This window comes from Parasteatoda tepidariorum, chromosome 9 (assembly GCF_982258835.1).
Source record: "Parasteatoda tepidariorum strain Cologne lab strain chromosome 9, Ptep-v5.0, whole genome shotgun sequence".
Lineage (NCBI taxonomy): Eukaryota > Metazoa > Arthropoda > Arachnida > Araneae > Theridiidae > Parasteatoda > Parasteatoda tepidariorum.
Genome location: NC_141763.1, coordinates 69,284,213 through 69,302,569, shown reverse-complemented (window position 1 = coordinate 69,302,569; position 18,357 = coordinate 69,284,213). Strand labels below are relative to the sequence as shown.

Here is an 18,357-nt window from a genome sequence, read left to right as displayed (position 1 = left end):
CTGGAATCCTATAACCATTAAGCTATCTGAAAGACTTTTTTATAGTTTTCTTTCATGTGTAAAGCAAAGTCTGATTATTTTAATTTAATTTTAATTAAAATAAGTTATTTTTATAGCTTTCATAAATATGATTTTACTCTGATACGTAAAATGCCAGATTTAATTTCTGGATTAAATTAGAAATAAGTAGAGCATTTCGTCATATTCATAGAGATGATAAGTTATTATATACAAGGATGAAATAAAAATGAGTGATTATAAAAAATAATTTCATTGAGACAATGAACTGTTAGCTGGAATCATATTGCCGCCAAGCAAATCTGAAAAACATCTTCGTGGATTTCTTTTGTAACACAACATCTGATTATTTTAATTTTAATTTAATCTTAATTGAAATAAGTTATTTTCATAACTTTTATAAATAAGATTTTTCTCCTATACTTAAATGGCAAAGCTATTTTGATTGGATTGAGTTAATTACAAAAATAGGAAAACCGTTTCGTTATTTGGCGATCAAAATAGGCTCTAGGAGGAGTAGAGCAGAACTCTCTAGTTATGGCAACACTTCGCATGCTTTTGCCATTAGTATGTAGAGCAGGGATGGGCAAACTTTTTTTGTCGAGGGCCAAAAATCAAGGAAAAAAATGCTTGGTGGGCCAAGTAAAAACTTCAAAATTTAAAAAAAAAAAGCGATATACAAGTTTTAATTTAAATATTTAGTGAGATGACGGAAATTGCGATTTCATTTTTTAAAGTTCCTTATATTAAGGTTCGAAGTGAGATGTGCTTATTTTAAGGAACAAGGCTTTTCTGTTAGTCTACTTCTGAAATGATTTTTTCTAAGGTTCATAGTTGAAAACTCTTGTTCACATATATAAGATTAAGCAAACATAGTACTGATTTTCTGGGCATGAAATATTAAATTTTGGAAACTAGCTTTTGGTAATGATTTGTAAAACTTTGGCATATTTAGAAACAACTGCTTCAGATGATTGTTAGATTGTCCGCTCTTTGGAGCGTAAAATGCGCAGTCTGCCAAATGTGAAGTACAATTTACCTTTATTAGATTCTATAAGTCAGCTCCTCGAGAAAGACAAATGCTAGATGGAGCCAATCTACGGCTATTCTATAAAGAACTTCTGCCTTCAACATTTTACCAATTGAAGCTGTCTGTGCTAATTATTTTCATTAATTTATGTTTTGTAGAACAAAAATAGAGAAAGTAAAAATGTCATCAGTACTTTGTTAAAAAAGGAAAAACAAAAATAATTTTAAACATAGTCGACAAGAAAGTGGATGTATATTGTTTACATTTGCCACTGATCGACAAATAAAAATTCAATCCGCGGGCCGGATAAAATCTTCCTGCGGGCCACAGTTGGCCCGCGGGCCGTAGTTTGCCCATCCCTGATGTAGAGTGTCACAAAAGAAAGAAGTACGTCAGTTTCCGTTTTGATTTTCAAATAGATTGAAACTTTTTATGTTAGGAAATCATAGGGAACTGAAAACTACGTTGAACATAGTTCCAAAAAAAAAGCGTCGTGGCAATTTTAAAAAAAATTTTTGATTATTAAATTTGGAAAATATTAAGGAAAGGGAAAATATCGTAGTACATTCTGATAAAACTGAGAAGATGAGGAGAGGGTGGGAGGCAGGTTCAAGCCATGGAACCGATCTTCTCCCCAGATGGCGCATTCCAGTGTTGCGATAGCGATCACAAAGATGATTGGCTGTCTCTCAAGAAAGCTAAAAAAAATTATAAATAGAAAAAAATATATATTTTTATTGCAATTAAAGAGCGTTTAACTGAGTTTATCATTACTTACCTAGCATTTAACCGAGTTTAGAGCCTGATTGTTATTCTTCTTTGATGATTATCAATGCCGCATGAATCGCATGCTGTGAGATTGGCCCTGTATTATAGACAATGCACCAATCAGATACTCAATTGTTTACAGCTTTTTGTTTGAGTCATTTTGAGCAGGAATGCTCTTTCAATTGGCCACCCATGTTTTTTTTTTAAATAAAGATTTTAACTTAAATAACTGTAACCGAGCCTGAAATTTACAAAAATTGTTTACAAACATCACACTCGTTGTTCCGACCCGCTGGAATCTACTTTGTCCCTATTTGGACTGAAAAACTCTAAAAGTTACAATAATAGTGATTTATAATCTGTTATATATGATTCCCTTTATGAAGTCATCTATTTGTTAATATTCAAATTGCAATAAATTTCTATTTTATCCAATTACAAATAAAACTCGCTCACTACATTCAACGTCAATATGGTTATGTTAAGAGCGTTTACGTACATTGTTTTATTTTTAACTTTATATATCTTTTACCTTACGAATTCTATTTTACTTGAACCTTACATGGATGAAATTTTTCATTTCCCACAAGCTTTAAAGTATTATAAAGGCAATTATTCAGATGTAAGGAAATTTTACATATTAAAAAAAGTTAATTTAAAAAATAAATTAAAGACTTTGTCGTAAGCTTTTACGTATTCTAAACTTGCTAAAGAAGTTGCTATCTCCTTGTTTGTTTTTTGTTCTTCTAAATATTCTTTAATAATATTAATTTAAACATTAATGCTTACATACTTAAGTTTTAAGGCTTTTTTTGCTATATGTATTTTGGGAACGTTAAAAGAATCGTTTTGAGACATATGACGTTTAAAGAATACCAGTTAATTTACACACCTAAATGTGAATTTATGTCTTGAAATCATTAAGGAACAGTTAAAAAATTTCTTGTCTGCAATTTAAATAAAAATTTTAAAATTAACTATTTAATTTAAGTCATATATTTAAACATGAATATAGATAGATAATGTTTCCCAATAAATTTTCAATGAAGATTTGATATTTTTTAAAACATTTGTTTGATATTCATTATATAATTTACTTCAGGAGAAAAAATAAGAAATTCAATTTAAATGAAATATTTTATTCATTTGCATCGAATGAGTAGAAGCTATTTTTAATACACTGTATAGTATTTTGGAATTAAGTTCTGGCTTACTTTTTAAAGCCCCATTTTGAGAGCATTTAATTCAAACTCAAAATTACATTTATTTATTTATTTTTGTGCTTTAGTTAAGAGATTTGATATGACAGCTGCATGACAACATTTGTATTTTGATTCTATTTTTAAACTCCTTTTCTGTAGAGATGTATTTCGACTCACTTTTTAAAGCCCCAATCTGAAGACTTTAAATCCAGATTTTTTTTAAAAAAAGTGTATGCCCTTGTTAAAGATCTGATATGACAGATAAAAGCCAAAATGTGATAATAAAAAGTCAAAATTTGTGAAGAAAAAAGCCAAATAAAATGTATTGTTGAGAATACTTATTTACAAATATAATATATTTCATATTTTATTGGGCTTAATAATGTTTCAGTTTAGCAAAAATAAAATTCACTTAGCTTTATTATATCAAAGAGCTACTAGTTTAGGGAAATTTTTTAGTGCACAGCATGTGTAATGTAAATGAACATTCTTTGTGGAAAGTTTCTTAGTATCATGCATTATAAAAAAATAATGGTGAAATCAATAGTCAATATAATAACCCACAGTCAGTATTTTAAACACATTAGAAAATTTTATAGTACTACTAATAATAAACAACAAAAAATCTTCAAAATTTTCTATTTCAACTTGCAGTTAATATTTTTAAAATTCGTAGAAAATTTTTTAGTTTTACTCATTAAAAAAAAAATTTCGAACTTTCCCATAGTATTTGACTTTTAGGTATGCTAGTATGTATAATAATCAGGGATCTGTCTAGGTTTTTCTGAGAGGTACCTATTTTGTGAAAATGTAGACATAATTTGTGAAAAATTATATTAAAAAATCAACACAAAAATATGGATTTATCGTTTCTTAAGGGATACAAAAATAAAATTTTAAGGAAAAATATTTTGTGAAACTATCGTTTTTCCTAAAGTTGAATTTGTGAAGGTACCGCGAAACGGTAGTAAATTCGGCCTGGACAAACCCCTGATAATGAAACAAATGAAAGGGTTGAAGCTAGTTACAAGAATTAATCAATATTGCATTATTTAAGAGTTAATTATAATTGCTTGCAGATATTTTTTTAATTGAAACTGTGTTTACAAATTTTTATTTTTTTTAAAAAATTTTTATCTTAGTTTACTGCACGGTACATTATTAATAGTCAGGAATTGAGTTATTTAATTGTTTTATGTGCTTAATGATCAAAACTCATTTTTAAAATTGTTAACTTGTGCTTTCTGTAGTTGAGACTGAGCAACTGTATGCCATTTATATGAATCTATATAACTATTTAATGTAATAACAAATATGTTATTAAATATGTACTTCAATTCCAAATTTGTAATAACTTATATCATTTTCCTTATTTTATTTAAGAAAAATGATAACTTCTTTTATGTTTCTTATTTTTAATAATTTTGAAATTCAAATCTATATGTTGTTTTTACATAGGTTGATAATCTTTCTTTTGTTTTTAAAAAATTAAATTTGTAAAAATTTATTAAAATAATCAAATTCTGATTTTTTTTATAAATTGCATTTCAAAACTTTTCTTTAGTAGTAAATAAATAAATTTATCTGATTATTTTTTAATTAATGTGATTTTTTTTATAGTGGGATCCAAAAATCACTACTCCACCTGGATTATATATTTATTCAGCTGCTGTTCTTCATCCAGTGTCATGGATATCAACATTAGATGTTGCTAAGATTCAATGTTTTCGACTTGTGAACATAACATTTACTATTGGTACTATTTGGGTTGTTTTTGCCATCTATAAGCATTTAATAAAGGTAAAATATACATTTTAGTTTAAATATCTTATGTTTTTCTGCTATAGATCTCCTGTGAGTTGACATGCACAAAGTAAGAGTAAAGCAACTGGTAAAGTTTATTCAAGTTGTTTAGGGGAAAGAGGGAAGGAAGGTTGAAGCAAAAGAGAAGCAAAAAAATGACTATAGACACCTTATTTAATGTGTTTTAGAAGAGAAATGAATAAAATATCTGACTTAATTTTCAAAAAAATCTATCATGCTGAATGAATTAATTAGAATAGTATGCCAGTTTAGAGTTCTCACCAGAAGAAATACTTATTTTTCTCACCTTATCATTCCCTACCTATGGAAAAGTTAACATTCCCCTAAACTTTTTTCACCACCTGAAAACTTGTTGCGCTTGAATTATACTTGTGATTTAATATCAAGCTTCCTTTAATATCGGTGTGAGATTCTTCCAAATTTCAGTAGAATTTCTCTCTTTTTAAACTTTAAAACACTTTCTGAAAATAAGAGATATTTGATCTAATTCTTCAAAAAGATTCTTCATCACGGCATAATCTAAGAACATGCAAAAAGTAAAAATTAATCATCGTTATCTTTATCAACTAGATGAAAAAATTTAGCTGAATCGGTGATTAATAAATTGTTTATCGGGTTATTTGTGCACAAACATTAAAAATTGCTCTTAAAGTTTTTACTGACAAAGTAATAAAAGAAAATGCTATGTTAAATATCTATTTTTTCTAAATATTTCTATATTATTTTTTTTTAATTTTATTATCTTTAATCGAGATTCGTATATAAAGTTTAACAATTGGTGGAACTGTAAATGTTCACATATAGTTAAAAAAAAAAAAAAAATTCTGGGTTAGTATTTCATCCAGAAGATGCCTATTTCTTCTTGCATACTGAATGAATTTTGAAATAGAAGATACCAGATGTTATAGAAAAAACCAAAAAATACCTTTACAAATGTTTAGATCCATTGTAAAAATAGCTTAAATTTAATGTAGTTAATATTAACAGTTTTTCACTTCTACTTAGAAAAAAACTATTAGGTTTGTTTCAGTATTTATTCTTAATAGTACTCAATTAAAATATTAGTATATTATTTTTAGTTGTGAATTCATAATATGTTTTTTAGTATTAATGTTTAGTATGTGATTTGTTAGTTTGGTAGCATTAAAAAAGATTTGAGCTTTATTTCAACAGTTCTTTCTATAATTATAAAATTTGGTTTTACTATTCTCATTCACATAAAATATTGTAAAATTGCAGTTGCTTTAATTTGTTAAGAAATTCAATTTTTCAATTGTTGTTTTTCTGTTTTTACTTAATTAAAAGTGATATAATAAGTAACTTGAAAATTAATACTATTATTTAAATTAAATTGCAATTATAAAGTGTTTTAAATAATGTTTTGATATTTCTTTTTGATAAAGAGCTTCTTCCACTTAAGTTGGAAGATACCTATTTCCACCTTAGCGGTTTTTTTCCATTGTAGAAAAAACTTGCCATCCTTGCTTTAAATAAGTATGTAAATAATTTAAATGATTTCTTTTTGTGCAAAATAATTTCACATGCTTTTTTATTTATATTTTCCTGATTTGAGTTTATAAGTGTTTTCATACTACTTATTCTTTTACCTTGTTCCTTTTCATCAATAGTAGAAATGTGTTTTTATATTTTGTATATCAACTGTAGTGTATAGAACAAAACAATTGTCATTGTTATTAACAATAATTTCAAAATAATTACCTTAAATTAATATTGTGTTAAAAGGATCCCAAATATGAAGGTATTTAAAAAAAAATATCTGTGATTTGAATTCAGTCTGTTAAATTTATTACAAATTGTTAAATTTTTTCTCTCAGATGACTTGTATTAATCTCTCAACATATTAAAGTTAGACAGCTGTTATGCATTGAGATAAAATGCATAGGTTTTATTATATTTTTAATTGATGACAGACCAAGTTCAAATGAAAAAAAAAGTTAAGTATTCTATCTAAATCTAATATGAATTTCTCACAAGGGAACTTTCTACCTTGTAAAAAAAAATCTTAAATTCTCTCTGACGATATGAAATGTTTCCCTATAATTGTTATGAATAATTCTTAGAAGAAACTTTCCCAATTCAATATTGAGTATTTCAGACTGATTTCTAGTAATGAAATTAATTTAATTTTTCTTTTATGCAGAATGAGAAGTTTCACCAAAGGGACAAGACAAGAATTGCTGTTCTATCTTCAGTTAATATCACCCTATTCCCAGTTTTGTACTTTTTCAATTTCTTGTACTACACAGATTGTGGCTCTACTTTTTTCGTTCTGCTTATGTACTATTGGCATTTGAAAAAACTCTTCATATCGGCTTCAGTTGTTGGTGCTATCACACTCTTTTTCAGGCAAACTAACATTGTATGGATATTTTTTGTAAGTATTATATTTTAATAAATTTTTTATTTTGTTTGATTTTCAATGAAGCTACAAAAATTTTTTAATTTACATTTAAATTTTATTTCTACATTTTTATTCACTGATTCTTAAAATTTTGCAGGTTAGCATAAAATATCAAATAATGAGTTGAAAATCTATGAAAAGTAATGAAAAATTAATAGATTTAAAAATCAATAAATTTACAAGAAGTGTAAAAATATTTTAATTGAATTGATCATGTACTTTTTGTTAAAAGGTTTGTGAATCAAAAGAAATCTGAATAGATATATTTATTTATCTATAAATTTTAGTTTGAACACTCTTCTCCAAAAAAAAGATTTGACCTTTTGTAACAGATTGCTTTTAATTTTCTATAAGTTTTTGGTGAATAAAGAAAGTTTCTTTGTGTTTTAAAAGATCCAACTCAGCAACAACTAATACCAACACAAGTGTTGGTACTAGTTGTAGTTCCGTTTGACCATCTTGATCAGAATCACTTGCCCTTTAGCTTTGACACCCATTTCTTGAAATGACCTCAAGTTTGAGCATTTCCATTATTTAATGATAAACATCTAATGTGTTGATCTAGGCGTATGTACTAAACTGTAATTTATCCACATTTTATTGCTAATTTCAAAAAAACTGAGAATGAGCTTTATTGACATTATAAAAATAGCATTTCTATTGGGACAATTAAAACAAGATGATACATACGAGAAAATGAAAGATTTGCTAACAATGAATCGAGGTTCAACTGTTCGAACAGTTTGATTTTCTTAAATTGAGGAAATGATGAAAAAAAAAACACCTTTTTCTTCTTTTGCTGAGGCTTTAATGTCTATACTACTGCTAATGATTGGATTTTGTAAGCTGAAATAAACAAAGAATATATAAAATATCTTTTATAGTTGTTAATTATTTGTACTTCTATTGTTCCAAATAGCAAATTTAATATTTATTTTATGCTGAAGTCTTGTCTTTTTTTAACTTGCACTAGGGTAAAATGCACCACTTTAGTTATTCGATTATCAATTTTTAGATTCTAAGACAATATCTTACCTTTATGGAACCATAAAGGCAATAATGTTTATAATAATTTTTAATTATTTGTACTATTTTGTCCATTTGTACTTGTTTTTGTAAGAATCTGATGTTTCCCCCTATAATTTACTTGCGTGAAATTTTATCCTAAGATATTTTAATTCAATATTTTGTGATTATTCTATGTTTATTTAAAACCTGCTGTGAGTGTTTGAGCTTTCTTTGCAAAAAAAAAAAAAAAAAAAAAAAAAAATTGCTTAAAGAACTATCTCCACTGGATTGCTAAAAGAGATTTCTCAAAAGTATCTAGAAACTAATTACAACCTGTATTGATAAAAAGGCACTAAAAATAATTGTTTTATTATTTATCAAATATTTTATATTATAGAAATAGTACTGGATACATATTCTCTATTTTCACTGTATCCTTCCTGACAATTGAAAATGTAATGTTCTTTTTGAACCATTCTCCTCTTACAAAATTTTTTATTGATTTGGATTTATGGTTTTCAGAAGAAATTAGTTGATATTTTTACTAAGAAAACAAAACAAAAAGTATAGATTAATTTTTCCGAATTTTGTGTAATTTGATCACTCTGATTTGTTACTCCAACCTTAAAATCACACATCCCGTAAAAGTATTGAAAGTTCTAACCTACAAATATTGCAGGTGAATTTAAATTGTACAATATCCCAACTTGTCATTTTCTGTCTCTCTTTTTTTTTTCTTTTTCCTTAAATTCCCCTAAAATGCGAAATGTTAAATTTTTGCCAGTGTAACATTTCATTTTTATTGCCTCCTTTGTTTGTTCTTTTCTAAAATTAAATTAAAAGGTAAAAAATTTGTATCTTTAAGAACTGATTAGGCTAGAGGATTGTTCAATGAAGATGTTTTTTTTTAAAAGCTCAATTTTAGGCTAAGTAGTGAAAGTTATGTTCCGAGATTTTTTAGATTTTATATCAGAAGTTGTTGTACTATAAAAATGTTAGACTTGTAAAAGTATTTTTGGAAGTAATTATTTTCTTAAATTAATTTCTAGGTGTGTGTTAAAAAAATATATAAAAAAAAACTCTTGATTTGGCTCTAAATATATTTCTGAAAAAAATATTAAATTCTCACTGTTAAAAAATATTAAACCTTTTAAGAAAACTTTTTAAATTCTTTATTTGATACAAAGTTATACCAATCTGAAGTTAAGTTCAAGCATTATTTATCATAATTTCATCTCACAAAATATTCTATTACTACTATTGCTAGCAATTGCTACTTGACATGTCATATGTGAACTATTGCTAGATTTTTAATCTATAAAGTGATTGAAAAAGAAAAAAGATCAAGGGTAAGAAGGAAAAAAGTGAATTTGTATATTGGTTATGTTCACTATTTGTGTATGTGATCTCTTGAGTTAAGATAAGTCTGAATAGTTTCATATAAATATTATTAGAAATGACATCTAGAGATAAATTCAATGGTTTCGTAGTTGTTTTGTCTGTTTATTTGCATGTATATGTTTGCAGTATTGATTTCATCATGCAATAAGTTCTTATATTTTAGTTAATATTCTTGGTTCTTATATTCTTATGTTTTTTTTTTTTTTTTTATTTGAGGAGTCAATAAATGAAAAAACTAGAACTGTCCCCAAGAACTAGATAAATATAAATAAATACTGGTCTAGTGTAACAGTAAAATATGTATTTTTAGTTTTGATTCCCTTATTTATTTTTCATATGCTATTATTTATTTTCATTATAAATGAATGTTTTGTTATTAAAAATATTTCCTATTGAAAATAAACTTGGTTCTTACAATTAACGCAAATACTACTATTGTTACTAATCCATTGCAGGTTGCTGCCGATGAAAGCTTATGTTGTTTGATCAGCATTTTGCATAAAGAATTGAAAAAGAAAGACAAGGATTTTGCTTATAAAAATTTTTCCCACTTACTTAAGATAACTGTTCCTCTTCTCAAAGAAAACTGGAGAAAAATAATTCTTAACATACTTTTACTCAATGCTGGTTACATCATTGTTGCTGTTTGCTTCTTAGTTTTCGTCAAAATAAATGGTTCCATTGCTCTTGGCGACAAAGAAGCTCACCAAGTATGCCTCCATATCCCTCAATTGTTTTATTTCTTCACTTTCTTTACGTTTTTTGCCAGTCCCTATGTGATGTCAGCTGACAGTTGTAAGCAGTTCCTAAAATTTGTTAGACATCATAAAATGCTTGTGTTTGAATTATGCGCAGCATGTGCATTTTTTATAGCCTGTACCTCACATGTTCATCCATATCTTATCGCTGATAATCGCCATTTCACTTTTTACATATGGAAGAGACTACTGGGGAGGAATGTGTTTATGAAATATGGTTTGATACCTGTATATATATTTTGTGGGTGGTCGTTAGTAAATGCCTTAAGTCACAAAGACTATGTGCTGAAGATCATGGTTGGATTTTGTATTTTTATATCAGTTGTGCCACAAAGATTAATAGAGTTCCGATACTTTATAATTCCATATATTATGCTAAGACTTCATCTTAAAGTTGAGTCTCTATGGCAACCGTACTTGGAATTTATCTTATATACTTTAGTTAATTTTGTAGTGTTTTATTTATTTTTCTTCAAAACATTTTTATGGGAGGATTCCTTAGAAATTCAGAGATTTATGTGGTAAAATAGAGTTAAAAGAGACTGTTGATTGCTTTTGAGCTTATATATGTTTGTTTTTTTACAAAATAACTATTTTGTAGGTAAATAACTATTTTGTTGCTAAATTTTTATAAAAAAGAATATGCACTACATTTGTAGAGAAATTTATTGCCAGATAACTTTTTTTTATAAATGATGTTAGGGTGTATGTTTATAAATATTTGTATGTGTTATTTATTTATGTTAAATATTGTGCATGTAGTTAATTTAACTTAGTTTTTTGAGAAATTTATTACTAAATAACGTTTTTATAGTGTCGTCTTATTGTTTTGTTTGTATAAACTTATACATTGTATTTAAACATGTTTCTGTTTTTTATTTCTTAATACTAGCTAGTATTGAATGAAATATTACTCAAAGCTAACTTTTTAAGACTTCTAAATACAAAACAAATGAATTTTTAACATGAAATATTAATTTAATAAATAAGTAAAAATTTTTGTTATTGATTTCTATCGTTTATCTTTTTTATTGTGTTAATGTCTTTCCTTTCTTTATTGAGTGTAAGTGATTTTTTTTTTCATTCTTTGCTATGGTCTCTTTGTCTAAAACCTTTAACTTCAAGACAATTTTAAAAAATTATACTGTCATAATGCATATATATATATATATATATATATATATATATATATATGTTTTATCATAAGCGTATGTGTTTGTAAAGTTATGATTGAGGCACCTTGTAACTAATAACTTAGTTATGTACTTAATTAAAAAGCTTTTTTTGCATCCAAAATTTAGAAAAAAAAATTTTTTTTTACAATGGAATTATTAAAATTAAGCTTAATAGATTAGGTTTTTTTTTTCCAGCTTCAAAGTAAGCTTAATTTTTTGATGAGAGATATTTATTTTTTATTGTGATTATATAATAATTATATCTCATTTTAATATTGTTATCTTGTTCTTTACACTTAATTTTGATTTTTTATTAATTCAAATTATAAAAAAGACTGAAATATTGTTATATAAATTTTATTTGCATAGATTCTCATCTGAGCAAAAAATAAATTATCGAAGAACCTAATTTTTTTGAACCTATGATTCCTTTTTTGTGAAAATTAACTTAAGTTTTAATATTTTTTTAAACCATAAAGAAACTGGTTTTCTCTTTGTAATCCAACTAATTTATTGCATGCCATGCTGCTTAGACAAATTTGTATCAGAAATACTAAGTCAAACATGGTTTTTCAATTGAATAACATAAAGAAATAATGGATGTCTCTATACAAAGCAACCAAATTTGTTAAAGCCTCAAATTCAGTTCATGTGTCCAAAATAATTCTTAAGCAATTTTTTAGTTGTACTTTATAGCAAAAAATCTTTTTTTGATTCTATACATTTTCTTTTAACTATAAAAATATTCTGTTTAAACTTTGTAGCTTTTAATTTATGTATTTTCTGTGATAATCAATTTTTAATTTGATAAATAAAAATTGCTAAAATAAGCTTGTTCTTTCATTTATTACTTGTTTAATTGTTATAAATTAAAAATACTATTATGATTATATATTTTTTTAAAAAAATTCTTGTTTCGGTTTTTTAGTGATAGATTTTTTTTCTCTATGAAAATGAATTTATATTTCAGTTCTTAGTTATAATATTTTCAAAGAAGTTGTGTTGTAGAAGTTTGTTAGCTAGTTTTTTTATTTTCTGTGGTCTCTAACTCTGCACATTGTTTGTTATTGTTTTGTTTTTTTTTTTTTCCTTTGAAAATATTCTATTTAAAGTTTTTTGCCTGCACTTTATTTTCTGTGTGCAGAAAGATTGGAATTTTTGTCTCCAGAAAATTTATTTATAAAGTTTACTTTCATATGTTTCTTAAATATGAATGTTTCCTTCTAAAGAATTTGAAAAGCTATTTGTTATATGCTTCTAAAAATGTGGAAAGCTTATTATAAATAGCTCTTGGCTATCTCACTTTTTTTGTTTTTTTGTAATGTAATTTAATTATTTATGTTATATAAAAAAAATTTAAAATGGCATTGATAAATTGGAAGAAATACTATTTTATTGTATCTTTAAATAAAAATTTTTATGTTTTAAGCTGTGAGAGGAATAATAAATTTTTCTTTTAGCTTTTTTATTTGCGATTTTCACATCGTTTATCTTTTGCATTCTGATCCTCTAACATAATGACTCTTATTTTTCTTAAAACTATGAATTAGAACAAAAATACTAGGACCAATTATTATTGATAATAGTTGGTCCTAATATTTTTATTTCTCAGTATACTGCAAATCTAGAAAAGTATGTAATAAATACTTTTCCAGGTATGCAAAAGATATCATAAATATCTTCTGCAATTTTATTTTATGAAAATAGAGAATATTTTTTATGTTACATTAAACAAATTTAAAGTGGCAAGAACAAAATTTTAGAAAATACTATTTTATTAAATCTTTAATTTTTTGTTTAAAACTGTGAGGCGAATAATTTATTTGTCATTCACCTTTTTTATTAGTATTCACATGTTTTTTTTCTTTTTTAATATTATGATTATCTAATATGAAAATAAGACTTCTTTCTAAAAACCATGCAAGTTCACTAAAATATTTTTTAAAAAAATTTAAAAAATACAGCATCCTTGTTGCATAACTTATCAGGCCTTAGTTTTAATATTTCATTAGAATCAACCTTCCTTTATTGAAACCAAGAACACTAATAAAAAATATCAGGTCCAATTATTATTGAAAATGATTTTATAAATCTTTCATAAAAATTCAACAATATTTATAACACTTTGAAAAAGTGCTATTAATTGTTAATATTTAATACAGTTATAGTAAAAAATTATCAAACCTGTTTAATATAAAAAGAACATAAAACTTACTAACATCATAGGAAAAATAATTTGAAATAAATCAATGATTTACTGCTATTTGTTTATTGATGATTTGTTTATTTATGATTTACTGCTATTTGTTTACTTTTAAATATATGTTTGTTAAACATTTGTAGCACATCAATGTATAGTGTACAAAAAAAAGCCCTCAATTTAATTTTGTTCTAATGATCAGATTTTCACATACTAGGACTCTATTTTAATAGTTTTAGAGATTACCTCAAATATGCAAATTAGTCGATGCAGACAATATTTTAAGTTACGAAATCACGAAACAGAGTATACTTTCTTTGAATAAACACACCTTTTTTTAATGCTTTGGATATTTTACTCCCAAAATATGAGTGTAGTTGCAATCTTGGAAATATGGCCTTAAAAATTTGTTCAGTAGCTTGGACTGTGCAATGTTAATTTTATTTTTACGTATTTCACCTTATCGCATGAACTTTTTAAGCAAATTGAATAATTTTTGCATGTAATTTTAAAATTTGTTTATACTAAAATAATTCCATGTAGAAAATAATTTGATATATTTAAAATTCGATTTGTCAGGAACTATTCAAATTTTGTATTTTGACATATAAATGTTTTTTTTTAAATGTAAAAACTTATATACTTTACAATTAAAAATTTTTAGACTCTTTCTAAACAAAGTTATAAACAATAATAAATAATTGTTAAAGCTTACTTTCCGGACGAAATTATCTGTAGATAAACAAATTTTATAATCTTGTGCTAAAAAATTTTCAATTCACGCAAATAGTTCTCGAAATATGTAAAAAGTTAAATGAACATTAAAGGATCAAAGCTTTCGGTTGCTCTTCTGGCCAAACTATTGGGACCTTGTTTCGCAGATTGCAGCTACCGTGTATATTTTGGGAGACAGAAATCATAATCTTTTGAAAAAAAGGTATGTTTACTCTGAGAATGAGTAACAAAATATAAAAATTTGCTAAGTTATTTTTTAAATTAACATAATGACATAAGTAAAATACTGGAAGGGCTGAAAAATATAATCCTTCTGATTTAAATAATCAAGTAATTTATTTGTATATTTTCAATGTAAATTTCTTTGAATAAAACATCTCTTGGTAGTTTCTTGTCTTCCTATTTAGCCATATGGAAAACTGAATATCCGCATTTTTTAAAAGTTATTTTCGTTCTTAAATTATTAACATTGGTTCAGTTCAGCGTGGCAATATCCAGAACCTTTAATGTATCCATACAATTGACTAACATTTTTTTTATCTTCCGTTTCAAAAAGTTAACAGTTTTTTAAGTTATCCAATCATTTTTAAAACTTTTTTTGTGATATATTAACTTTGGAGGCATTTGAAGACAAGCATAAAATGTTGGAACAGCTTCATTATTAATGGAGCAGTAAAACTCATTGATGCAACTCTTTTGTCCAGAGCAGTTAAATCAGTCTTGGGAAGAAGAAGAAAAACTGTGAAATGCATCCTATGCTATTAATCTCTTTTTAATTTGCTTTTAAATAAATTTTTCAGCGAAAAAAGAAACTTTTTAATGAAGAGAACATTGTTTTTTCATAATTATTGCAAAATGATCAAATAACACTGCAATGAAAGAATTGAAATGATTGGAGTCTAATATCTTCGGAATCTGCCGGAGTTTTTATTCATTTTTTCCCCTGATGTTTAGAAATACTGGGCAAAATTAAAATAAGTTTATTTTTTTTAAAAAAATATATAATTTATAGAGTCAGAACCAAAAAATGATGATGAAAAAGTGAATAATAAAGATATGATTGATTCCAAGAAAAAAGTTTGTGGTATCAGCAAATGGTGTAAAAAATATACGAGGTAGCTTTTATTTATTTTACTTTTTTGCTGTAAAATATAAACGAAGAAAGAAATATTTTTTATTTAGAAGAAATAAACAAGTCTTTGATATAATATGTCGGCCATTCTCATAAAAAGGTACTTTTTGCAGTCAGTCAGCTATAAATGTCTGAAAATTCTGCTGAATAACACTAGACGGTGTTAATTAGTCAAAAAATAAGTTCAGTCTTGAAATTGTTGGTTTTCTTGAGCGGCACCCATGGTTAAGGTATACATCATTTTTAGCGCTAATAGCATTTTTGTATAATTCATTTGAAGGAATCGTTTTTACTGTCAAGTTTTTTTAATTGCATATCTGCCAACTTTCACTATTTCCGAGAATGGATTTTCCCAGTGGCAGTAAAACAATTACCGAAAAACAATCTTACTCAAAAAAAAACATTTATATTTTAACCAGGTTGAAATTGGCTATTGTAAAAACTATTATGCTTTTATATATTTGTTGTAATTATTTATATGTAGTGGTGGTCAAACTCATTTATTATATAAGCTATTTTTCTCACGGTTTATCTATTTTAGAATAGTATGTTACAATAAATCTATCAAATTGTAAAATGTATCACTTCTATATTAAATTCTTCATTACTCTATACCAATGGTTACCAACTGGCTGCCCGCGAAGCCTTTTTTTGTGGCCCGCGAACTAAAATATATTAGTTGTCATTTTTTTGCGGACAATTTTCGTAAAAAATCTATATGGGTTTAAAATACTTTTCTTTCGTTAAAAAATCCTAATTTCTTCGTCTCTGTGAAATTTAACAATTGAACGGTGCAAGAAATTTATTTCTAAGGTTTTGCATCCAAGAAAATATTTATTAGTTGTAATTCAATACTTTTGTTTTGTACAACTTGTTAAAAATCTGACAGTAATATTTAATGTTCCTTCAAACATTGAAGAGTCCTATATAAAATTTTGATAAAGTTGCGGCCCACCATTTGACTGGTGTTTTTAATTGCGACCCTCGACCATGTAAGTTGGAAAGAAACTGCTCTATACAGTAAAAATTATTTTAAATTATCAGGTTTAAACAATTTTTTTTTTTTTTTTTTACCGCTAGTTCTATTGAAACTACGTTTTATGGGTATAACTCTTAAAGCTCCTGGACGGTCAACTTCCCATCAGCATGAAAACTGTCAAAATTCAACTAATTTCTACTCAGGAAGGCGGGATTGAAAGTATTACAAACAGTTTAATTTCTGGGTGAAACTTTAACAGCCTTTAAACTTCTCCGTGTTTTCTTCGGCAATGAGACAGATTTTGATTTTTTCAGAAGTGATACATTACTATTTAATGACGTTTTGTTTTTTCTTCGTTTGACTCATAGTGTGTATTCTTTTTAGGTTTCATTCTTTTCATATATTCTAAAAATATTTATTAAGAGTTTCATTACAGGACAGTTTGTATACGAGGCAGTGCAATTTGTATGCAAACAATTTTATAAATGGCGCTGTTTTACATCTGGTTATTTCTTTTTGAGGACAAATCAATGCAATTTTTATGTATCAAATTATTTAACATATCAGTTATAGTTTGTATGGTGTTCAAAATTTTAAAAAAATTATTTTAACAATCGAGAATTCTAACTTTAAACTTAAAAATTAGTCATTAGCCAATAAAAGTCTTTTATGAATACTATTATGTTTCCGAAATTGTTATCTAATTTTCGATACAAACGTTTTTATAAATGAGACAAATCAGGACACTTTATAGGTAACAAGTTATTTAAAAATATTAGTTTGTGCGTTCAGATAATTTGAAATATAATAAATTCTAACATTAAATCTCAAAGTTAAAATTTAGTGGCTGATCAACAATTTTCGAATTTTTAATTCAAAATATACTTAATTTTTGTTCTGTTATTAATAAAATGAGACAGATAAGGACACTTTCTTAAATTTTCAACTATAACAGTTTGTAAGCTGTTTAAAACGTAAGAGTTAATTTTAGCATTTAAAGTTTGTCTTTAATCAACTAACAAAATTTTTGTTAAGGTGTTCTTGAAATTCTTATTATGTATTTTCGTTTTCGTATCTTCAGTTACTCTTTCTAAATCAGTTATAAACATTTGTTGTTGGATTAAAATATGATGCATCAAGACACTTTTTAAGGAAAAAATTACCTAAAAATATTACTTTTTAAGTTGTTGAAAATTTGAAAAATAATTTTAGCAATAGGGAATTCTAACATTAAACGCCTAAGTTGAAAGTTATTCAGTCAATGAGAACTCTTTTTTTACGGTGTTACTCATTTATTTGGGAATATTTTCTCCCCTTGTACAATTTATTCGCAACTTTTATCACCTCATGAAAAATTAAACAGACAAATGAATAACGTCAAATAAATTGCTCATGAAAAAAAGATCTTCGCAAATACGTTTTGTACTTAGACATAAGTGACAAGTTGCCAAACGAGTGAAACAGAAATCTGCATTTTAAATATGTAGGAAGTCTATTGTTAACATCACATTTTTCAGAATCGTCTGCTCTCTCGGTATGCCACATTGAACCGTTCGTAAAATGTACGTGTACAACAATTTATAACAATAGCACAAATTCAGCATTTGAAAACGATATTTTTGTTAACCAAAATTTTATAGTCTGCCACAGTTAATATATTTATATTGTTTTAGTCAGAGAAAAAGAACATTTTGGCTAAAATATT

General features: G+C 25.9%; 1 protein-coding gene across 1 annotated transcript; it reads left to right on the top strand.

Annotated features, from left to right (window-relative positions):
- The first annotated feature begins 2,064 nt into the window (after positions 1-2,064).
- Alg10 (alpha-1,2-glucosyltransferase Alg10) lies at positions 2,065-12,436 on the top strand. Its single transcript, XM_016049173.5, has 4 exons — positions 2,065-2,438; positions 4,639-4,818; positions 7,004-7,237; positions 10,129-12,436. Exons 1-4 carry the CDS (start codon positions 2,289-2,291, stop codon positions 10,954-10,956), a joined length of 1,392 nt encoding a protein of 463 aa, XP_015904659.2. The 5' UTR covers positions 2,065-2,288; the 3' UTR covers positions 10,957-12,436.
- Positions 12,437-18,357: the final 5,921 nt, after the last annotated feature.

Bases quoted from the DNA above. Each gene is read 5' to 3' on its own strand.
- Alg10 (XM_016049173.5), top strand. From the start codon at position 2,289: ATGGTTATGTTAAGAGCGTTTACGTACATTGTTTTATTTTTAACTTTA. The intron at 4,819-7,003 runs GTAAAATATACA...TCTTTTATGCAG, and splicing joins TCTATAAGCATTTAATAAAG to AATGAGAAGTTTCACCAAAG. The intron at 7,238-10,128 runs GTAAGTATTATA...AATCCATTGCAG, and splicing joins ACATTGTATGGATATTTTTT to GTTGCTGCCGATGAAAGCTT.